General features: G+C 42.1%; 1 protein-coding gene across 1 annotated transcript; it reads right to left on the reverse strand.

Annotated features, from left to right (window-relative positions):
- Positions 1–2994: 2994 nt before the first annotated feature.
- On the reverse strand, positions 2995–24958 carry LOC111219685 (SUN domain-containing protein 2-like). Its single transcript, XM_022742402.1, has 18 exons — positions 24942–24958; positions 16434–16610; positions 15960–16156; positions 15217–15243; positions 14518–14799; positions 13611–13763; positions 11819–11899; positions 7937–8166; positions 6849–7100; positions 6400–6492; positions 6155–6225; positions 5916–6060; positions 5412–5702; positions 5106–5190; positions 4493–4608; positions 4043–4210; positions 3858–3950; positions 2995–3167 (listed from the first exon to the last, which is right to left on the reverse strand). Exons 1-18 carry the CDS (start codon positions 24956–24958, stop codon positions 3051–3053), a joined length of 2595 nt encoding a protein of 864 aa, XP_022598123.1. The 3' UTR covers positions 2995–3050.
- Between the last annotated feature and the right edge of the window lie 572 nt (positions 24959–25530).

Raw genomic sequence — 25530 nt, forward strand, 5'->3', positions numbered from 1 at the left:
ATCCTATAGGATTATAAATAAAAATTTTTGGAAACTAATAAGACTTTTTGACTAGGGATCCTACAGTAATACACAATAATAATAATACACTGGAACATTACATATAACAACAAATAAACAACCATTACGCACCTAGAAGAGCAGGAAGTGGCACAGTCAACAGTCACACAATGGCGGGCTATCTCACTCTATGAAAATTGTGTATGTATTTTTTTGTATATTATATTGAATACAATATACAAAAAAAATAACGGGAGTTATTTTTACCGGCTGTACGAACTGTAAAACTCAGCAATACACCAACAATGATCTATAGTTACGTTTACACGCAGTTTAAACCAAAAGAAATTAGTTTTAAACGTGCTAGCTTAACAAAAAGGGAACACGTCTTACCAGCACAGACGTTTTCCCGCTGCACAGCGTCTTTTGTGCGTCGTTAATTAAATCCCCCCGTGCTACAGCAGGACGTGAACGGGAACTATAAAAAAAAACAAAAAAAAACAAAAAATCCATTCAAAATGGAGCCAGAATTACAAAGAATTTCCGACTTTATGACTAAAAAACATTACAGACAAGTTTTTAGTTTTCTCAGCTTTAGTGAAGCTCAGTGTTGTTACACTGAGCATCTGCAAAACATTTTGTTAGATTTCATAAAGGCTGGGACTGGGTAAAACGAGAGATTAAATTATGACAACTGTAGTATCTAATAACAGAAATAAAAATAAAACTTAAGTCTATAATTCAAGTGTTTGTAACTGTAACTTAAATTTTAACCTGTTTTTGTCCCGCAGGGTTATACAGTATAGGTCAGGGGTTTTCAAAGTGTAAGCAAAGGTAAGATAAACTAGGAAAATACCATTATCAAAATCTATTTTGTTTGGTGTCCGACTCACTCTGGTGTGTTCAATAATCATTTGACTTAAGTAAAATTGCACACAAGGGCCTTACAATGTATGATATGGTATTGTATATAAATGTTTAAATATGACATTTAAAAAGTAAAGAGAAAGATGATTAAAAAGTTTAAAAAAAATGTTTTTAAAAAAGATGTTTGATATGTTTACAATATGTTGAAAACCATTTAACATGCCTGAGTGGAAAATAGAGTATAGCAACACTACTCACCTTCTCACACTTTGAAAACCCCTGGTTTAGATTCTTAGAAATTGTACTGTAAATTGTACCCTTTGTAAAGTGCACTCTAACTTTCTACTGAAAACTTAATGACATCTGATCTACAGGGCTGTGCAGTTACACCCGGTATTAGAATGTGTTCTCGTTATCTCAATTGTGCTCACATTGTGGTCGAACTTAAATATTCAAATTGGTCAGAGAAGGTTGGTTGAACCGTCAGGGCTGTAGCACTGACTCTACATTTCCCTTTGTCAAGCTCTGGAGCTTGTGTTGGGCTTGCTCCAATTGGCAGGAAGAGACAGAGTTGAACTTTCAACTGATGTTTTTTTCTTCATACTGTGGTCACACTGTACAGACTGCATTTATACCTGCTGGGATCAGTTCACAATGCAAGCCGCAACACCTTCAGATGTGGTCTGGCTGATCTGATCGCATTCTGGTCCCAATGCGTTGTGTGCTCATTTACACCTGTTTTAACCAGGTGTTAACACCAGAAGTAAAGGCCGTCTCTAGCTTGCCTAAAAGAGTGAAAAAAAAGTGAAAGAAAAACACCAATAATGATTATATTTCACATCTTTATTCTGATAAGCCCAGTTTGAAAACACATACAAAAAAAAAAAAAAAAACACAAATATACATATTAAGTTTAAAAAAAAAAAAAAGTCCCCACACACTTGAGAAGTCAGAGAATCCGTAATAAAAACAAGACTTTGTCTCCCATTAACCTGAAGACAGAAATAAATACAGTTACAGCCATTAAATCCATCAGTGCAAAACATTTCCTTAGACTTAACAGGGAACAAAGGCACATTATCATTGTTCAGTGCTGCTGCTGTGAGCTTGAGCCATTTTAAAAGCCCTCCTGTTGTTGCATTCAAGGACACTCCGATGTATGATGAGCTGCATTACACTGACAGCCTCTGCTGTTAGAGTCCATTTAAAAAGAAATTTAAAACAAAGGGGAAAATATATCTAAAGTGTTACTGTGGACTGGATTATTTCAGATTTTCTTTCATTAAAAAAAAGGTGTTCAATTGCAACTGCAGAGTATTTGAACACAACAGAGATTTTAAAGGATTGTTAATTATCTATTCAAGTTATCTTCAAACAGAAATCACATGCTGACATGGATATTTGGTTTTTGGCTGTAATCGTTCCTCCAGTTCATTCTGGCTGTGAAGAGATTAAAACAGAAGAAGTGATGGCGTTATGTGTAATAATGATACAGCTCAGAGTTAAGCTAAAAACCATATCTTCCAAAGTTCAAAGTCTTTTAGTGTGAAATTCTCCTTTCTATAACTGTAGTCCTGTCGTGGCTCAACAAGAAAACACAGAACGTGGAAACGCAAAGATTTATTCTAGAAAAACCAAAACTCTGGAGGAGCCTCATTTCATTGTCTCAACACGATATTATCTTCACCTGACTAAAAATGTTTTAATACACACAGCATGCGAGGGCTGTATTAAGATACTCTTGAAAAAAGTGTGAGCCCACCCTTTAAAACTGCTCACATCGGGATAATGTTAATGTAACCAATAAAAAGAATAATGGGCTAAAACATGAAAAACCAACAGTGAGAAGGACTTTTAAACACAGCAAATACAAAACAACACTGATATAAAAATATTAACTATTGACAGAAAACTTCAACATCACACTCAGAGCTGTCAGTGTGTTTGTTTTCCACAGGAAAATGACACAGATCACATTAGGTCTGAAGGGAGGGAAGTGAGTTTAGTCACTGTTGAGATGATCAATTCAATAAATCGATTCAGAGTTATTTAGGCACCGTTAGCAGCGAGTGGCTGATGCAGGAAACACGTCGAGGAAAGAGCAGCAAAAACGATGTTGGACGGCGTCTCCGTCATCTCCGCACTGTGTATTAAATAATCCAACATTAGTCTGCACAGCGTCCTCACACGTCGCTGGGCGTCCCGTGTACTCTGAAGCGGTACATGCAGGTGTACTCCTGGTGACCCCAGTTGGACAACACCTGCACCTCGATGATCTGGAAGCTTTCATCGTTCTCCTCCTGTCGAGGAAAAAAGGACATAGGACAGAAATATATATATATATTTTTTTTTCTTCCCCCCCAGTAGATCATAGTAGAATATAACAATATCCCGAATAATTAAATTCATAAATTACTGAGAGCTGGATAAGAGGCAGAAAACGCAATGATTAAAAATTATTTAAGTTTCCTCTAAAACCTGGACCTGTTCCACCTTCCACCTGTCCCAACTGTTACAGCTAAAAATACCTGATTTCACCGCAGCTTTTCTCAAAAGTTGGGATGAAAGTTACAATGTCTTTAGATGTTTTTTTGCAATGAAACTGCAGGAGAAAATAAAAAAACTGCAAAAATTGTTGCTAACTTCATTAAAAATAACAATTATAATAATAATTAATTAAAAATGGGAGGCAACTGCTCCAGTGAGAATAAATCCAGTGCAGTCACAAATCTTATTAGGGAAAAAGAACAAGAGATTCTGCTCCTGTGCTCTGTCTTAATCACAGGTAGAGCTGATCTCTATAATAATCAATTTATAACATTAAAAAACATCTCTACACCACAATGTTGCAACAATTAAACTCGTTTTGGGAAACTTTGACGACTTTTGATCAACTATACGGAAAAGTTGCGGTCTCTTTAACACCGTTTTTATCCACTGATGGTGCATATAAGAGCAGCATATGGCAGCACACTGCATGGATGACTCACAGTGACGGGGTAGGTCTGCAGAGCCTCTCCATCCTCATCATAGGTGTAAGTGCCCAGCAGCTTCCCTCTCTCCTGGCTCTCATCATCCAGACCCTGAAAGCAAAACATCAGTTGAGTGCAAAACAGACTGAAGTTCCAAACGGCGTCTTTCTGACAGGTCGTGGTGACAGCTGCCCCTCTCTTACGTAGATGTCGAAGCGTCGGGGGGCGCTGCGCAGCGTCCCACTGGGTGCCAGGGCTTTGGGGATGTGCTCCAGGGAGAAGGCGGTGGGAAGGATCCTCATGGAGAGGCGGATCACCAGAAAGCCTTTGGAGCCTCTGAAGGCCCAGCAGTTTCCGGGATGGATGTCCGGCTGCAGGAAGACAGAGCATGAGTGGAGTGTGACTGCTCCATCAGTGTCATTTAGTCTGAGGAATCTGACTCTGGTTTGTTTTCTGTTGTCGTATGATCGTTAGAACAAAACATGTTTCAAACAAAACTTAAACATTCTTTGGTAACAATATTCTCATTCAACCATGAATAGAACAGGTCCCTGTTTATCAAGTGCGAATAACCCATCAATTAAATTTCAAATAGTGCAAATCAAAGCGTTAGTCTTGTGTGATGTGTGTTTGGTGTAGGACAGGTGTGTTACCTGGATTACTGCTCGAGGAGACTGAGAGAAATACCAAAGAGGAACTCCGAACAGACTGAGCAGAGCGGCCTTCGTCTCATACGCCTCCGAGCAGCGAGTGCTCAGGATGCTGCCCCCTGCAGGACGAGCGCAGACAAACAACAGTCAGCTGTGGATCATGGCAACAGGAGGGATTTCACATCAGGTCAATGGTCATGAGGTGACTGGCTGACATGTTCCTTCATCACCGTGAACACACACTGTCCTGCTGCCACAAATACTCACTACAACACCAAATGTGGATTAATCCGCCACTGAAAATATTCCCCGACAAATGCTCCATTACCTCCTGTTTGATAAAAACGAGTGAGCAGCTGTTTGAGGAAATTACTGAACCTTTTAAAAATGAAATTGTATTTTTATGAGGTGTTTTGAAAGGTTTACGTAGGAACCAATGAGCTCAGAGCCGAGAGCCACAGAGAGAGGAGGGAACACAGCCAGTGTTGCTGGTTTGAATCTAAACATGAGATTTGATGACAGTAATATAATAAAACTATAGAACAACAGACTGTTCCTTTAGCATGTCACATCATCAGATTATCAGTCAGACACACTGGGAGAGTTTATTTCTCACCTCCAGACTCCAGAGCGTAGTCGGCCAGGCCGGTCCGGTCCTGAGAAAACAGCCGCAGAGCGTTCTCCACGATCACATGGACGTCCTGAAGAGACGAGTGAGTCGCTGCTTACTCAACTGTCAGGAGCGGGAACTTATTTGAGCAGGAACTTGTAATTATACTGTTTGAAGGATATCGAAGTATAAAAATATACAAACACCCTCAAAGCAAGGTGGACACATCGTACAGAGTCAAGACGAGATTAAGAGACAGTGGACAAGTCAATATTCATGATAGGGACAGACCCCCCCACCCCCCCACCTCACCTCCTGGGTTATGGTGGCCCCAGCAGCTCCAGGGGTTTGCATTACGGCCTCTCTGACCACCTCCTCGCTTCGCCGCTGCTCCAGCTGCAGGCTGATGTTCTGCAGGATCCTGAGCTCCAGAGAGGCCAGCGCCTCCCGCAGGTCGGCCCCACTTACGTACCGCTGCGACAGCCACTGGAGGAGCGACTGTGGGAGGGTGTTGGCGTCTGCCCCGCCCCCCACCGTCAACTGGTTCCCATAGACGAGAGCCCGGACCTCCTCACGGACCTGAGTGGAGACCTGCGCTGAGAGCTGACAGAGGACATGAGAGGCTCCAGTTACCAGAGAGCAGTCTGATAATGTCGAGGTTATTCCTTCATAGAAATGAGAATATTCAACATGATCTGGACACGATTGTTCAACTTGTCTCAGCTATCTGCTCTCTAGCTAGCTAACGACAGCTAACATGGCTAACCGCGCTGCTTCTCGACTGTGTAGTTTAATACCAAACGCCTTCGCTCTCACCGTCTGCTGGATTCCGTTGAGACGTCGACAGCCGTCCTCGAACCCAGACAGACCCTTAACATCCTGCCTCATATCCCCCAGAGCCGCCTCCAACCTCGCTACCTGTGCCAGCAAGGCATCATGGGACTGACGGTCCACGCCGGCACTGGAGGAGGAAGTCAGTAAAGAGGAACAGGCTTTACATACTGACACGCTGCTTTGATTCATGTCCACGGGTGTTATGTTCCTGTGCGGGTCACCTGACGGCAGCTGGAAGTGTTGCAGGTGGAGGTGAGGCTGTTGGAGCAGCTTCTCGTCTCCACTGCATCTCCTGAAGTTTCAGAAACAAACAATTATCCTCCGTCAATAGGTCACTTTAGTGAACTACACTGTAGATTCTTCTGGTTTTACAGTCGGAGAACGTGACAGTCAAACATCAAAATGTTCGACACTCGGCCCAAGTCGTTTCTGAACTTCCATTTCTTCTCGTGTGGGCGTGGCTTACCTCTGTTTTGGCAGCCAGTGCCTGCAGCTGCAGCTCCAGCTGCTGCAGACGAGACGTTTGACTCTGCTGCTGCAACAAATCCTGCTGTCGAATCTACACACACACACACACACACACACACACACAATGCTCAAGATCCGAAACATTACAACACCTGCATGCACCTGTCCCCGTCACCTCACAGGATATCTGACTCCACATAACCCCCCTTTAAACTCAACTGGATTGATGTATTTGTATTTTCCTCATTAGCACCAAATTTCATATTGAAGTAACTTTTAGGAAGTGATAAGAATATCATGGACCCACAAAATAAAGCATCAACAAATTATTCACACAAAAAGCAAAAAAAGACACAATAAATCTATAATTTAGTGCAGTAGAAAAATCTTCTTCCATCCAGTTAATCATGTTGTGACCCCGACATCCTGATGAGTCCAGTATCTGACCTGGTCCTTCTGCCGTCTCTCCTCATCCAGTTGCCTCCTGAGCTGGGACAGCTGATGGTCCAGCAGGCCGCTCAGCCAGGGCTCCACGCCGTCCTCCCTGCCCCGAGCAGAGGCCAGCTGCTGCTGCTGGAGGTCAGTGTACAGCCGGAGAACCTCCCTGTGTCTCTGCTCCGCCCGCCGCCCTCCGGCCTCCACACGCTCCCACAGCGCCGTCAGACTCTGCTCCAGACGAATGAGCCGGGCCAACTCTTCCTGGGAGACAATGAATACTTTAATGTAAACAGCAGTATTGCAGTGTAAGCAATATAAGTCTATATAAACAGACTGTCCACCGGTAGAATATGAACCCACCTTTTCAAAACGTCATATCCAGGAAAAATACCTACTTGTCCTGATATAAGATTGATTAATTTTCAATTAAATCCACAAATCACGAGTCTGTTAATGTAAGAAGGTCATGAAAAATATCCAGTAGCCCTGCCAATTAATCAAAATATAATCGAAATCACAATATGGCCAAGTGTAATATCCTAATCGCAGTAGCTGCAATTTTTTTTGTGAAAGGTAAAATGTGTCACATCGCTGTTCGTTAGCACCATAAGAGTTGTGGTGCTACAGAGGCGTTCCTCATATTCTCCAGACGTAAAGGAACATGTACATCACAATCTGCCAAAGTAATCACAATATGATTTTTTTGTACATCGTGCAGCCTTAATATCCAGTTTCCCTGAATCTGTTTGCTGCTTTCAGTGCGTCATTTCTGTCCAGTGCTCTTCCTGCTTTCACTGGGATCTTTTTTAGCATCTTTGACCATCTGCAAAAACACTGTAAATAAGTTGTATGAAATATTTTTTCTTGTCCGTCCAGAAGAAACTCAAGCATGTTAAGGTTACTGACGTAAAACAGTGGAAACATTACAGAGGGATGAAAGGTGATTTTATCCTTTTTCTGTCTATTGATTAATTGGTTCAAAACTGTTTCAGGAGTAAAGACTCGACATGAACCAGTTGAAACACACAGGACCTGCTCTGCAGAGTCAGTCTCATGATGAATATAAATACTGAAACACACATTAAAAACCTCAGTACCTCCTCCGCTGTCGGCGTCTCTGCTGCCGGAGGTCGACTGTAGAGCGGCTCCACGTAGGGCTGCACCTCCCTCGACTCCTCTACAGCGCCCTCAGCTGATTGGCTCTGAGCGGACATGAAGCTGTACATGGGGGACAGACCGGGGACGTCAGAGACCGCCGTCCTCCACTCTGTGATGTTCACAGCTGGAAGGACGGACTGTAGAACAGCTGGACCGAACCAACACAGGCCTGAAGGGGGGAGAACGAAAACCTTCAAGTCTGAAAAACTGTGCAGGTCATGAAATTAGGTAAATGTACAAGTTAATATCAGAGAAACATCCCGACTATATACAGGTGAATTTAATCAAAGCCTTAGATCTCAGGTGAAACACGTGAAGTAAGTTTTAGTCTGTCAGACCAATAAACAGTGAAGACGCACAACGAACAACTGTTTTTATTAAATATTCATCTGCTGATTTTCATCAATAACATCAATGAATCATTTGGTCAAAACGTCAGAAAGTTGAAAACTACTAAATTTACAGTCAGGCGACAAGAGGAAAAGTTTTCTGTTGATCGACTGATCGATTGATCGTTGCGTCTCCAGTGAAGATATGAAACTGAAGGAACTCACTGAACAGGAGAAGCAGCAGAGGGAGGAGAATCAAGAAGAGCCGCAGAGGGAACCTGCAGGGAGAACACGTCCGGTTAATCAAAACAATAAACACAAGACGGAGTTTGGTGACGTTGTGAAGCAGCGTGGGATCATGGGAGTTGTCAGCTTCTCCTGGTTTTATCCTTTAGTGTTTAAAGTCACAGATTTCTTTGGTTTAAGAATTGATGGAAACAGAACATAGATCTTGTTGTTAATGCAGTAAATGTGGTTATTTTACCTTTAATTTAACAAATGCAGTAGTTAACATACTTAACTGCGTCAATGTCACTAAATGTCTAATATAATGAGTGTTTGCTTTTGCAGATCCAAACTAAGAAGTTGCTTCATTCAGGTTTTAAAACAATGTCGAGTAAATTAGGATGGACTGAGACGGAACAGTGACGTAACAACCTCCAAATTTAACATTTAGGCAAGTATGAAGAACTGTGACTTTGCCTCCTACATAAGAGAAATAAGATTATTTAGAAAGATAAATAATCAGCAACACAGTCGAGGAACAAGGGGCTGATGTTCTGAGGATGGTCACCTTCATCAATAGATCTCTGGGAATAAATTAATTATTTTATGTCCTGTCTAGGCTCAGAGTAATACAAGTTTGTCATCTAAAATGTTAGTTTTAATAATTTCAGTTTTACCTCGTCAATATACAAACGTATGCAGCAAAGCACAAAAGAAATCTTGTCATATCCATGTTGTTCTCAAGTTATGATGTCACATGATGTGTCTTACACACACACACCGGGTACCGTGGCGATGGGACATATATCAAATAAAAACAAGCAAACTTACCGAGTCAGGAGGAAGCTGGTGGCCATGTGATGCCATTGTCTGCCAAGCCACCTGAACACCTCCCCTGCTGTTTCTCACACACACACACACACACACACACACACACACACACACACACGAGAAGATCAGTGGAACATCAGCTGACTCGGGTTCAGCAGCGGAGCAGGAGGCTGCAGGTCACCAAGCAGGAATGTTAGATAAATAGGCACGACAGACAAAACACCCAAAATCCAACAGGAGCTCCGACACAAACATGCTGCATGTCAGGCGAAAAGCGGAGGGATCAACCGGGGAAGAGAATTTCAAAATAAAACAAAACAGAGACATGGTGTTAACCTGCAGAGCGTCCGGCGCTCCGTGAAGCAGAACACATTTTCTTGGTGAGAGGCCAGACGGCTGAAGCTGCTCTCTGAGTCAGCTGACAGAGGTACAGAGCTGAGGAAGCAAACAGGCATCAGACTGATGAAGAAAGAGATCCAGTATCTCAGGATTTGAAGAACACGTCCTGAAGAAGACGATTCCTCACAAGTTCTGTCGATAGTCGGAAACTTAAACTGTCTTTGAATATAACAGTCATTTTCAAACCTGGTGCCAAATATACGAAGGAGTATTAGGGCCATGGATGAGAAAAAGAGATTTTTTTTTTTTTTTTTAAATTTTAATTTTGCCTTGCGAGAATAAAGTTGACATTTCGAGATTAAACTCTTTTGAGACGATATCAAACAGCGCATATGACTACCTCTACAACATGCCTTGTGTAGATGAACTAGTGACACTGTACTTCAGAATCAGCTTTAGCAACAAAGAAATTCACAGTGTAGTTGTCAGTAGTAGTTGGACTGAAGAGATTGTGCTGAAAACTGCGTCTGTTCAGAAGGAAGAACCACACAACCTTGGGACAGGTGGCCACATTTGTGCAAACTGAAATAGCAGGTGATGGACAAATGCAAGGATGTCGTTGGTTACACCTGCGTGCAACTCAGAGGGGATATGTTGTATCACAAGACACAATAAGACAACTGATCATGTTGTTTGTTCCTGAAGGTGTGGAGCCCAGGCGGGCGCGGCGTCTGAGACTCAGGCATTACTGCAACAAAAGGTCCCAACGTGCTGTGGCACATGGATTCGTATGATAAACTGAAGTCGTACGGCATCACCATCAATGGTTGTATTGACGGTTTTGGTCACTATGTAGTGTGAATGGAGGCGTACAGAACAAACAACGACCCCAAAGCGATAGCAGACTACTTCATCACATCTACTGCGCGCTGACAGAGGCAAAGAAAATGAGGAGTTGACTTTAGTCACAACATTTCGACTTTATTCTCAAAATGCAAAATAAAAAAAATAAAATAAAAAAATCTTCCTCTTCTGAGTCGGTTGGACTTTGGGATATTTCGACTTTTTTTCTCGAAGTACTTTGTGGGGGGGAAAAAAAAAAAAAAAAATCTTCCTCCTAATTTTTTCCCTCATCCGGGGCCCTAAATCTCCTTCCTACAAATAAGGTCGAGTGTGGACAAAGAAAAATCTAGAAATGAAAAAATAACCATCAGCACATCTGTGATGCCTCTCCATGCTGGAGCTGAAAGACAGAGTGAAGTTCCTCTTTACACACAGCAGTCATACAGCTGCAGTGACTGTATTGTAGAAAAGATGGACACTGAAAACATGATACAGCCCTTGTATGTTTTGTCCCAGTATTAAAAAAGCACTCAAGACTCTGGAAGTAAAAGACTCTAAACCCCTGGTAAAAACTAAACTCATCAGCAGTTAGATCTGCAACTCAGACGAGTGTTAAACCTGTGAAAACCGTCACGCTCCACATCAGCCCCAAGAGACATATTGCCAGTGAGGACCATGACGATGAAGATGAAGATGAGGTGACAGTATCCATCTCTGGGCGCCGTTTCTCCTTACAGTCGTCACCTGTTGGCGTCAGCGGTGCAGACACACAACACAAGGCAGGGAGAGGTTGACCAAAGGTCAGAAGGTGGCCACATTAACTGCAGCAGTGCAGATAAAATACCACCGAAGAATAATTATGTCTCTGCGCTGGCGACAGCAAAGCACAAGATTTCACAAAACAACAAACAAAAACAAAAGATTTCAGAAAATGCCAGGGATAACAATTCTTCTGTGTGATTGGACCGGACCCAAATCAACTCAGAGTTCACCATCTTTTTCCGTTTTGTGAAATGTGTTTTTCATCTTGTTGTTGTGTTTTGCACTTCAGGGACATCACAGATAAGCATTTAAATGCATTTATCTGTTACTGAAACTGGACGTATTGGGGCTGTATTTCGTCGTCTCACTGGTCCGACCCACATCAATGCAGCCACATGATGGTTTAACACATAACATTACAGGGCTACTTCCAGTCTGAATCCTCACAAGTACAGAAAGACAGAATGTGTGTGTCTTACTGTAATAACTCACACAGAGATCCATTGGGATGAAGCTCCTCCTGGTTCGTGGTCGACTCCGTGAGGCTCATGACTCCACAGTGACCGGATTGAACTGTAACACAGAGGACAAACAGTCAAGACTCACCAGGAGCTGAGAGACCTCCAGACCAATACCTCACCACATCCACGTCTCTCCTCTGAGCCGACAACCGGCACTGACTCCAGGCAGGGAGACATGGATGGATTTGCATTTTGCCAAGGTAACAGGCAAAGTGCTGCCCATTTGTTTGGGAGGGAAACGCTGCAGGTGAAGAGCATGAGGTCATGAACAATATAAAGATACAAATCTGTGTCAAAACTAGTAAAAACATTCATTCCTTTGGTTCAGAGTATCTTAGTATATTTTGAGAACAGTAAATAGGGAAGCAGAAAACATTGCCTGTTCATTTGCCAACATTTCAGGTTTGGTCAATTCATTAGGAACCTCCTGTGGTTGCTAGGGTAACTGAAGTGGCAATTAATCAGGGTCCGGTAGGTAGTTGGAGTTAGGTTCCTCTAGGTGGTTTGAGTTGTTCTTTAGTACAATGGAGGAGTCAGAGGAGGTTGTAGGTCTAGCTGACACTGAGCAGGTTCTATAGGTAGTTCCTGTAGTAACTGAGGAGGTTCTAGGAATTCATTAGGTGATTCTACTGTAGGCCCTGTAGAGTGTAGTTCTATGGGCCTTTAGGTTATTCATGTGGTCATTCGGAGGATCTTTGGGTCCTATAGATAGAACCTCTTCAGATAGTATATTTTTGTAGATCTAGTGTTCCTTTAAGAATGTCCTTAGGATCATCTAGAAAGTTTTAATGGTAACTGGCAAAGTTCTACGTAGCTTTAGAAGTCCTTTGGAAGGTTCTAGAGATCCTTTATCAATGTCTGGTCATCACTGGAGAGGTTAGGGTTCCTGTGGGTAGTTCTTGTGTCTTGAGATGTTCTGGGAGTGGTCACTGAGTGCTACAGGTCATTTTGGTAGTTCTAAGTCTTTTGGGATTTTATAATGATTACTGTAGAGGATCTATGGGTCCTGGTTCTAGTGTTCCGATGGGTATACCTCATAGTAACTGAGGTTCTAGGTGTCCCTATAGTGTAGTCTTCTTATAGGGGTCCTCTAGGTAGTTCCAGTGGTCAATGAGGACATTCTGGTGGTCTTTTGAAGGTTCTAGGGAGCACTAAGGAGGTTCTGGCAAGAGGTCATTGAGGAGGCTCTAGTGGTTAATGAAAGGATTCTAGAAGTCTAAGGCTCTGGTTTTCGTGAAGGATGTTTGGGTGGTTCTATAGAAGGCTACTGGTGACTGAAGGGGTAGCTCTGGTGGTGATACCATGTGTTGTTGTCATTGACGAGGTTCTAGCAGTTGGTGGAGCCGTTTTAGGGTCTTAAAAAGGTTCTAGTGGGGCTTGAAGGGGCTCTAATGGTACTGAGTGAAGTAATGTGTTGGGAACCATTTAGGGAAAGTAGGAGGTTCTTGGGTGAGCTCTTCAGAGACAGAATGACAGAAATAAATAAACTGAATTATTGACGTTTGTCAAAAATCCACACTGATCCTCTGTGGAAGACTGAACCAGGAAGCTAGAGTTATGTTATGATGAAAAGGTCACAGTAACAGCAAGTGGTTTGAACAGCACATGCAGGTGAACACCAGGTAAAGCAGCGTACTCACTGAGTGGATCCCCAACAGATTACTCCTATTTATACCCATTTACTCACACCAGTGTCTAGGAGGAAAAATGTTGACAGGTAAATTCCCACACCTACTAGTGACAGACTGTTTCAGAGTCAGTACCTCCATGATTGTTGTCAGTGTGTAGAGGGACCTCTGTGACCTTAGAGGCCAGCCTCTGACACACCTGCCAGGTGTGTGTCAGTATAGAGACACAGCAGACTGCAGCGCTCCTGACACACAGCACTGACGAGTCCAGCCACAGCTGCAGCACATCTGGAAGAGCCGAACCACACCGAGTCACACTTAAATACAAATAAATGTGTACATCTGTGCATCAGGGAAATCTGAGACACCTCAACGATTTCAGCTGCAGTTTGATTTACATAAAAAAGATTTATACAAAACATGTTTGCAGAGCCAGAGAGAGCAGGAGGAAGCTGTCAGTCCATGACTTCACTTCAGGAAACAAAACGTGATGAAATGAGTCCGTAATGAAAGTGAACACAGCTGGGCAGGAAATTAGCTTCAGGGCGTCTGATGTGACATCGCAAATACAGCTGCAATGATTTGTCAAATGACAGAAAAATTAATCAGCAACAATTCTAATAATTGTTGAGTCATTTACAGGTCACAGACAGGTTTTGATCTGATCCTCTGAAGTTAACTTGCTCTGGAGCAGTTCAGCGTAAGTTACCATGGTGATTTAACAACAGAACAGCGTCGGGACAGAAAACCCAGAGTTAAACCTGGAGTTACCTCGATAACCTCAGATCCTGCTTCGTAGTACAGACCTCAGATGTCAAGCCTCTGTGGGAGGGGCTGGAACAACAAGTCCGATCCACATCAGCTCACAACTTACAGGATCTGCTGCCCGACACCACAGGGACCTTCAGAGGTCCGACTTGCCGTTTTGGCAGCACGCAGAGGCCGAGCCGTCCGTTAGGCAGGTGGTTATTATGTTTTGGCTTAGTGTATTTCCTGAACACCTGTGATGTCATAGATAGACAGTGATTATCACCTGTCTCACCTGTTCTGCTCTTGCGGCCCCGGTCTCGGCAGTAGACGGTGGACGTTTCAGGCTCTCTGTGGTCTGAGGGCCGCGGCCCCGTCAACAAGGAGGACGTGGTGGTGGTGTACTCGGAGGAGGAGCGGTAAGTGGCCACAGACTCCTTCCTGTCCGAGTGCAGCTCACAGTCTTTACAGTAAACCCGGCTGAGCGTCTGCACCGGGTGTTTGGCGCAGTGGCTGTCTGGGCCAATCAGAGTGCTGTTTGCCAGGACGCTGCTCTGCTCCGCTATGATGGTGCTTTCTGTGACAGAGACATGAAATGATTAACTGACTGATGATTTTTCTATCAATTCATGGATGAAATTATCAACCAAACATTCTCTGGTTCAAGCTCGATATGTTTATGTTTTATATCACTGCTCATTCAAATTTATCTCATCTGTCAAAACTGCTGATTCACAAATAAAGTTGGAGAAAATTACATCATTTGACAATAGTGAAAAATATAAACTTGTATTCAGGTGTGTTTCGGCATGTTAATAAGAAGAGAATACAATATTCTGTATCAGAGATGTGTGACACTTTGATCATTTTTACAGATTGGATTTTTAGCTTAATAGAACAATTGTTATTTACCTCAGTTTCCTAGATGAGATTTCATTGGAAAACTAAAGTTACAGTAGTGAGAGTAACTGTGGTAAGAATTAATTTTACTGACCTTTAGGATCAACGTTATTGTCCAAACCTGAAACACCAGAGGAAGATCAGAACAAAAACTACTTCACTCTAACCACCTCATATTAAAGCTCCTCCAGTGTAAAGGTCTGTGTCCATGTGTAGTGTGATTATAGATCAGCTCTAGCTTCTATATTAATACTGTGAAAGTATCAAAGCCTCAGTCCACAGAGAAATTCACACAGCCTGTATTCAGAAACTGAGCCTTAAAACCAGCCGTCAGGACTTCTGGAACTTTGTGATGTCACAACAAAGCAGTCACAAAGCCCCACCCAAGATGCTAACTATGCTAACAGTTTTGATCCGTCTGCTAGTCTCTGGTTCTGGTCTCAACAGACTCCTCATCCGAGTCTGGGTCTGACTGAGGCTCAAACATGTGGCTGAGTCTCTCTGATGTTTCCTCCTCTCACCATCTTCAGACTCTCTGCTCTCTCACCTGTCCACCTGGAGCAAGCAGGTGGTGGGCGGGGCTCAAGGCCTGATCCAGATTTCTCAACCAGGAAGTCAGAGGAGATGAGCTTCAGAGCCTTTTCAGTATTTTTACAGAGCTACTTTACAACATGTCTGGAGGGAAACTTTAAAGATAAATTTCTTTGCACATTTTAACTTTGTACGTTCCTGAGCAACTAGTGTTTTTGTTCTAACTGCTGCCTGCTCGGTGTAAACAGCCCAGTCTGCACACAGAAGAAGAATTAAGGCCGACAAGTTAACGACACTGTGTTTTACCCCAGAATGAGTCGACCAGTGTGGCCTCGTGGATGGAGGACTCGTCCAGCAGAGAGGAGAGCAGAGAGGCGTCCGAGGCCACGCTGTGGACGCTGCTGTTGTGGAGCGACTGGCCGGCCGGTTTACGAGGAGTGTGCACGAGGAGAGAGTCCGAGCAGGAGACTGAGTGGTGCTGAGAACGACGAGACTTCAGAGACCTGCAGGAGGAAGGAGCAGGGACAGGGAGGAGGAGGAAAGAACTTAATGGATGATGGATGTGAAGGAGGAGAAAGACCAATAATGACATCGAGGAGAAAAAAGGTGTAAAAGAAGGAGAAGATGACAATAAGGTGGAGGAGAAGACAAAAGGAGGATAGGAGGAAGAACAAAGGAAGAGGAGGTGGAGACGAAAGAGAGATGAAAAGAGGGAGAAGAACAAGGGGAAGGAGGAAAACAGCAGCGAGACACCCGACACCCCTCCTACCCAACCCTCACCTGGTGCTCCTCCAGCTCCCTCCTCCTACACTGAAGGAGGCGCTGGCGTGCGGCAGACCGCGGTCCAACAGGCTGTCGTCGAGCCGCAGGCTGCGTCTGGACATGATTCTGGTCTGGAGGAAGGAGGCAATCTGCTGCTCTTTCTCCAAGTCCGACACTGCCGAGGAGTAGCTGGAGCTGAGGACGAAGACAAGAGAGGGAAGAGTTTCTGCCACATTCACCAAATTAGACTGTAACACATCTTTAATACTGACGGAAGAGGATTCGGGCCACATGTGAAAAAATTCCCTCTGACAAAAGAATTGTGAGTTTAAAGTGATAGTTGTTGTTATCAGACGTGGGGTGGTGTGAGGTCATCATGTACAGTCAGTGTGTTACCTGCAGTAGATTCAGTTTAGAGGAGCAGCAGGAGCAGAGTGATGAGCTGCTGTGGGCGGGGCCAGCAGAAAACACCTTTTTTTACTTTTAAAAAGACACCCACTGAAACAATCCAACATCTGGTTAAATGAAGCTTCATGTAGAATATTTTCAGCTCTTTATCTTTCCGTCAGAACAGCACTTTCCTTTCGCACTACAATTTTTCAACCACTGAACTACCGTATTCCTATGTACAAGCGCATCTACAGCATGCACTGTATCACGCCGCAGCTGCAGGTCATCTGAGCGAATCAGAAAGAGCTAAACTTCACTTTGTTTTGACTGAATTCTACTTGAAGCTTAATTTAAACAGCTGTTGGATTGTTTCAGTGGGCGTCTTTTAAAAAAGTGTCTAAAACAGGTGTTTTCTGCTGGCCCCACCCACAGCAGCTCATCACTCTGCTAGCTTTTTTTTTGCTGAAACCGACACTGGTGAGATTCTGTTTACTAATTTACTAAATTGCATCAGCCTCTGTTGGAAATATCGGCTAAAAGATACAGAACCTGTGAAATGAAGCGTTACCGACATAGATTTACCTGCTGAGAAACAGAAACTCAAAACAAATCCCTGCTACCTTATCAAAAACAAAGAGAGCCGGCCACCCCCCCCAACACACACACACACACACACACACACACACACTATTAGGTGAGGATACACACAGGTCAGTCCAGCCCCAGCTCTGCAGATCCACGTCCTCGTCACTCATTACAGGGAGCAGAGGCACAGCCGACACATCACTCACATAATATAAATAAATATGTACACAGTATAAACAAAACACACACACACACACACAAAGAGTTTTGTGGCAGCAGCACGGTTCAAGTTCACCTTAAGCCTACTTAGACTGCTGCAGACAGCACTTCCTGCTAGAGCATGTGGGTCAGTGAGCTGCTTAGATCCCGCCCACCCCCCACACACACACTTTTTACACATGAACACACACCCTGAATGATGCTTGAATATGACTGCACCTAACTTATTTTCATTATTAATTAATCTGTTGATCATTTTCTTGATTAATCAATTAGTGCATGAAATAAAAAAATACATTTGTTAAAAATTCTAAAGATATTTTATACACTTTAATGTCAGCTGACAAGCTGGAAGCAGAGTCTGTGTCTTGATTGAATCACTCCAAGTCACAGATTATCAAAATACTTTGATTCATTTTCTGTCAATTCACTGAACAATCAATTGACTAATTGTTGCAGCTCTCGGTGTGATCGATGACTGAGCAAAAGTGCTGTTTAATAGTTCCAGTGAAAACATACTCAATATTGATTATCAGCTATTTACAAATATCAGTAATTGCCTTCAGAAACGCACAGGAGTCGAACACACCTAAGGAACATGAGATTGAACTGAAAGAAAGGTGAGATTCAAACTTAGCTGATGGGACGAATACTACCAAAGACCTCCCTCTGTTACTTACATGTTTACCAACAACAGGGAAAGAAAAGACAAGCGTGGCAGGAACTTACCACCAGCTGCAGGTGAACGCTGGTGTTTGAGTTCCTCCATCTTGGATGGGTGAAACAGGTGAGAAGGTTTAGAGATCACCTGTTCTAACTGTCACTCTCCCTCTCTGTCTGACCAGTCTCTGTGAGCCTCTCTGGATTACCCAGCAGCCCTCACCTTGAGCCACTTATAGACTCTCTGCAGAGCTGTCCTTCATTGCTGCATTGGCCTGTACTCAACTGCTGAGGGCGCTGTCAGCACAGACATTCACTGAAGCTGTGTGTCAACAGACATCATACTGACCTGTCTGGAAACAGGTGTGTAGGAGAGAAGAAGTGCAAACATGTTGGTACATGTATTGAAGAGGAGGGCTGCAACTAACTATTATTTTCATCTCCAATAAATCTGCTTGATATTTTCTCAGTGATCTGGTGGACGAGGTTTCAGAAAATCATCAACGAGGATACAGACACTTCATCTGACATACATCAGTTGGGTAATTTCTTTTTTTAATTTTCAAATTTTTTATTTGAGTGCCATTTTGATTCCTGTGTTTTGGTGCAGATACCAAAACTATAATGCAGGGCTGCAACTAACAATTGTAATCTGCTGATTCTTTTCTCCATTCATCCATGAATCATTTCTCTACAATATTACATCTATAATAATATGTTCAAGTCCCATTTTCCTATTCAGATGTCGTCAGAGATTTTCATTTTACTTTGATTTACAAGAGAGAAAAAGCAGAAAATATTCTCCAATAAGAAGCTGAAAGCACAAATGTATGACATTTTTGCTAAGAAAAAAAAAAGAATGATCACTTTAACAATTATCAAACTATTTTCCGAATGTATTAAGTAGGGATGAACAATTATTTGAAATATTATCATAATCGTAATATGGCCAACTGCAGTATCCAAATCGCAGGAGAACTTTTAAAAAAAAAAGAAAAAAAAAAAAAAGGGTAAAATGTGTCACAACAGACCATAAAAGAGACGCCCTACAATTCATGTAATCTCCACATGTAAAGTAACATGCTTTGTTCACACAAAGCTCAACAAAATTTAAATCTTTGTTTTTAAAATTTTTTGTGAAAATGAAATGCAAAAATGACCATTCCAACTGATATTGTGACTAATGTTTCAATATTTCCACCTGGAATTTGGAGGATGTGTTACTCTTTCCTTTACTGTTTGATATCCTCACCTTTCAACACCCCCCCCCCAAAAGAGTTGTCAGTTACTGTATGCTCACAACAATTACATTTTATTAGCAACACTACGTGATTTTCTTGTTGCCTATTATTAATTTTTTGCCTCACGCAACATAGAGGCAGCCTAACCTTTCCAGTAGAAGCCATTGTGGCCGAAAACAGCCTGAAATAAACAGAATTATTATTGTTTAAATTGTTTGTGTGCGCACAACTCTCCCACGTGTCTTCACTTCAACTACACGGTTAAAGGGACTGGCGGGTTACAGCCAATCAGCATGAAACTAAGACAGATGAGTTTGCAGGTGACCAATGAAAACCGGCGTTGGGCGGGGCTCCGCGAAAAACGAACCGGCGACTTGCTACGTTAGCATTAGCTCTCAGACCGTCGACTCAGAAACACAAAGAGACAAAACACCGACAGAAACACAGAGAGAAACCACTCACCCACAGCGGAGCTCCCAATGAGCTGCTCACTCTCTCTCAGCCGAGGATAAACGTCAAAGTACAGTCGGCAGCTAGCTGAACTCGCACTAACGACTGTTTCCGGTCTGTTAGCGCCGTTAGGATTAAATCTCTGTAGTTTTACTCACAACTCCTATTTTCGAAGTCATAAATCTTATGAACGTCAACTGACAAACTCAGTATAAACCTAACAGGGAGTTTTACTTCGTGCTTTAATAAACCGCTGAAGGTTTTTATAGACTATAGTGATTACCGCCCCGTGTGGCGGGAGGAGTGAATAAAATAGGAAGCAAAGATCGTAGATTGTTTAAGTAATGGCTCACATTTATTCGTCCTGGTTGTCTAGTTTTGATATGTTTTGTATTTGTTTTAATTTATTCATTAATACAGTCGATTTGAAAACTGTTGCACCAATCGCTAGGTTTCATGTTTCCCATTAGTAAGTGGGAGCCAACACAGTTACAGCAGCTGATCAGTTTTACAAAAATTAGTCAGATGCTAACTTAGCAGTTTGTTAGGAACATCTACCTAAAATTAATGCAGTCTAATACAACAAATGGACAAAGTTCGTTATCCTGTTTGGATTATTTACTTCTGTGGTGGAATACACAAATGGGCCTTCTGAGCCTAGCTTCCAATTTAATTTGAAGGAAAAATTTGTTTTTCAGGGCTTGACACCGCTCTACTGTCGGACTATAGAAGATCTGTGTGTAGCCAGCGTCTAGAGAGACAGAGGGCGGGGTGACCTTCGGTGCCGGAGCCAATCGGTGTCTTGCAAGTAGGTAGAGCTTGGTGTTCATTGGTCAGCGCACGGAGTCACTCAAACTAGTGCAGCAGGCGCGAGCAGGGCGGGTAACGTAACGTTATTACTCAAGTAAAATGGCGTTTCTAGAGAAAAAACAATTAAATCTTCTCGGATTTCTCTGTAAGACACCGCAAGGTAAGAGAAAGAGTTCTGTACAGCATATGTTAAACAAGTCTGTTAAACTAACAACGACAGCGATGCACATTGAACCATACTAGAACTACAGTAACGTTAAAGTACTGTAGTAGATCTAGCAAACGTTAGCTGGTTGTTTACCTATCTACATGAAGGCTAATGTTACTGCCCCGTTTGTCAAGAAAAAAAAAACCTTATTGCGCTTTCTTGCTGCTTTAGCCCCATGGGTTTGACTTGGAAAATAGGCAGCACAAAACAAATTAGTTTGCTAGTTTGCCTGCTTAGTGATGCTAATACATTAGAATATAATGTTGAGCTGTAGTTTGACATTGACAACTAAGGTTATTTGATCTTTTAAGAGGCTAAATACATGGTTTTGTGGTTAAATAATCCCCAGAGCTCTTTGCATTTTGCAGGATGTGGGTGATTTTTCATCCACATTTAGAACTGAAGGAAAATTAGATTAGATTAGAAATTGATTAGATTTGTGATGCACAGAGTTTGAATAGGAATTGAATTGTCAGATAGTTTTATGTAATGTGCATGTAGTCCAACTAAATCAGAATATGTTATTGAGCTTTATGTAAGATGATTTAATGGTTTTTCAGAGGGCAGCAAAGACAAGGAAGGAGGTGAGCTACAGAGGGAGGAGAAGGGAGAAGACAGTAGAGCTAGGGGCACAGAGATAAGAGTCATAAACTACAACCCACATTCCAATCCTGAGTAGTGACCAGTAGATCACTCTTCACAGACACAGATCTGAAGAAGAATATATAATTCAAATAATAAACTGTTATGTAACTCATGAGATGTTTCTATGTAATAGTTCAATCCCAAACTTTTATCCTGTTTGAAATGTAACATGTAGACTTAAGACAATGTCTTTCATGTGACCATACTGTCAGTGTTACGCCCATGAAGTTGCATACTCCAGGGGTGACACACTTTTAAGAAATGAGTGCCTGTGAGGACAAACAAAGACACTGTGGGTGAGCTGGTCTTCAGTTGCTTTACTTAAAACATTAACTGCCAACTAAATCAAAACAATCATCACAATAATCACAATATCAAAATTACTCTATTTCAAAATGCAATAAAACTATTCACCAGATATTTACAATGTTATTCTATATAATTTTACTATTTATAATTATAATATTTCTTTATATAAACAATTATCTTATTCTCCTTTATATATTAAATCACAAAACAATCATATTTACAATGTAACTATAAGAACATCTCCCTCTTCCTATTTCTGCAGCACCGCAGCCTGAGCGCTTTCTGGTTGCCTAGCAACGGTAAACTGCGCTTTGCTGTTAATCAGCTGCGGCTCGCGCTGTAGCTGTTATATTCCGTTTACTAACTGCCCAGTTAGAAAATAACAGATTAACAAAACTATTGGGACCTAATGACAAAATATACAAAATATAAACCACAAAACACTGTAACATTAACTTTCACACACACACATCTACCAGCGGAGGAGGGCAAACTTCACCTCTCACTCGCTTCTGTTAGAAACACTAAGGTAACATCGACAGTTACACATTTAACATATAAGCAAAATTATCAAAAGCACATAACAATACACAAAACATAAAGCACGCAATATTTACAACATGTACAACCCTTTTTCACCTAATTTGCCCACCTGTGAGGACAAACAACAAAGGCACTGTGGGTGAGCTGGTCTTCAGTTGCTTTACTTAAAACATTAACTGACAACTGAAGATTGCAGCTCGCCCACAGTTTATATAACCTCACAGGTGGTCTCGTGCCTGGAATATTAATGTTTAAAATCTTAATGGGGGGTGTCTAAAAATATAAAACATATATACATATAAACAACACACATTAATGAGTGGGCAATTAAATTAATAAATGATATTAAATAATTACCACATCAGCATCCTTCACACAAGGTAACACACACTACATGACATCCAGAATGTCCATATTATTATTATTATTACAGTCAAAGAACTGCTGTGTAATCCACATTTATAGACTATTAGCTTTAGGAAATGTTTATGTTGTTGTTTGATCAGTTAACCACTTGTATTATGATTAATTCCAGGTTTGAAGGATGTAAGTCAAGACCAACTGAACCAAAACAACAGAAGTGTCTCAGAGTAATTTTGTAACTTTTGTAACTGTTTTCCTTTTTGAAGCTTTTTGACAGTTTAGAGTCATCTGGTAAACGCCAGTCTCCTCTAAAGTTATCCAGCCAAAGTGAAGTGCCTTAGAGTTTATTTGGCATCAACCCACAAGAGACGCCAGCAAATAATACATCTGCAGGACCGCCTGCAGAGAAGCCTACCAGAAATCAAGAGTGCCCGAGACAGAAAGTCTCCTGGCAAACTCCACCAGAGCTGAATCGCTGAGACACCGGCAGAATCCGTCACTGTGATAACGGGACACGGCCTCCAGGAGAAACCACCTAGATCCAGCGTCTCCAGGGTTACCATGGCAACCACAGCCACCTGGGTTCCAGCCAAGGGTCTCCAGCTACAGCGCAACTCACAGTAGGCTGGTCTTAACACTCTGCTCATGACTGAGTTGATGTCGAAATATAGTAATATTTAATTATCAAATCTCATTCGTAGACGTAGCATCATTAGCTGTATAGCCATAGTGTATAGCCATAACATATTCTCTCCCACCATTGCCAACTCATCACACTGCTCATTTCATTATCATTTTCTTCTTTATGATTATTACACCTTGCATTTACTCTGTAATAGGGTTGTCACAAGAACCGATACTTCGGTACCAAGCCGATGCCATGTGGCAAAAAACGGGACGGTACCCATTTTTTTTTGTGGTATCGAAGGCTAATTATTAATTACTGCGTCACTGGCAACATTTGAGTGACTCGGACACATTTAAGCACAGTTTCTCTGGCACATGCTCTGCGTCTGCCCAAGGGAGGATGAGGAACGTCTACTATTAGGCTGATTGGTTAGCTAACTGGACCTGCTGCTGTAAGCAACTGCCTCAGTAACCTAGCTGCACCCACCTCGGTAAGCTAGCTGCGCCTGCCTTGGTAAGCTAGTTGCTAGTTAAAATAACAGTGAAATACTGCGTCACTGGCTTCAGACCACAGAATAGGGGAATTTGCTGTTTAAACAATGTGGGTGCTGGAGGGGAAAATGAAAACTGTGTTGATTTCTCTTGTGATGGAAGATAGACTGAATGGGCCTGAAATCAGTTCTCACAGTGCCATCCATTGATAAAAGCAAGCAACAAACAGACCTGGAATCACACGACGGCACCAACAGTTGGATATGAACACATTCAACTGTGTTCTTATTAGTGCAGTTTTATCTTTTTGTGTTTAACTTTTGTAGCTTTTTTATGTGTTTGTTTCACAACAAAACACTTTGATTGATTTTCACTGTAAAAAGGAAGAGGTGTGCTAAACTGACACAAAGCAAAACTTTAAAATGTTGGCAAACACTGATAAACTGATTAGTTTGTAGAAAACTGTCACTTACAAAAAGTACTTCAAATGCTGTGAAAAGCCAGTTTGGTGTTGTTGTGGTCAAAGTGTGAAACAAAGATGAAACATCTGATTTGACTGTGATTTTTCATTTATTAAGTTTCTTTAACTCAAAAACAAAGTACAAGAAAAGAGAAGTGAAAATATTTCAGCTGAATGACTGTTTTCTGCTCAAACACTAAAGTGTATAAAAGACAATGAAGACGAAAAGATTAAAACTGCATGAAGGGACTGTACAGCTGTTAATAATGGCTAAATACAACTATTTACTATTTAAGAGATGAAACCACAGATGATTTTCTCCCTCAGTAGCTTTTTCTGCAGGGTTTCAGTGATACTCTAAAGCATATGTGTCAAACTCAAGGCCTGCGGGCCAAATGTGGCCCGCCACGTCATTTTATGTGGCCCGCGAGAGCTTAAAAGGTCTGATTATCTTATAATAAATAAGTCAAAAGGGTGCATTGACCATAAACTACATTTCCCATAATGCATGCCGATCATGTTACCCGTGAAGTGACGGCATCCCGCCACCAGATTGCAGTAGGGGTGGGCGATATGACGATATTAGATCGTGAAGGATTACAACGTGAAGACGATCTTTCAAACTGCAGAGATCGTGGGATCGTCTCGGGCACATTCTATAAATTGCAGTTCTATGCTGATGCACCGACGCACCAGACGCATTCACGTCGTCAACCTGACCGACCAATCATAGCGAATTACGGGCAGTGACGCACTTTCCTACCCGCCTCCTTGTTTGTGTGTGTAGCGGTAGCACATGGAGAGCGATGGCTGAAAGCCAAACAGAGTTGGTCGCTAAAAAAAATTCCACCTCCATTATATGGAATTGGTTTGGATTTTCCGCAACTGATCAAGCGCAAGCAAATGTAATTTGCAAAGTTTGCACAGAAACCGTTCGCACGTCGGGTGGTAACACGACGAACCAGAATGTTGTTGTTTACCTTAAACTTTACGTTGTTTGCACATGCAGGCAAAACTGCGACTATTTGAAATAAAATCTGTTAAGAAAGGTTCTTTGGTCTAAATTGTCTGTTTTTCTTTTTCCAATTTAAGATCGTGATAAAATCGAAATCG

This window comes from Seriola dumerili, unplaced genomic scaffold (assembly GCF_002260705.1).
Source record: "Seriola dumerili isolate Sdu_G_001 unplaced genomic scaffold, Sdu_1.0 BDQW01000068.1, whole genome shotgun sequence".
In the NCBI taxonomy this organism is placed as follows: domain Eukaryota; kingdom Metazoa; phylum Chordata; class Actinopteri; order Carangiformes; family Carangidae; genus Seriola; species Seriola dumerili.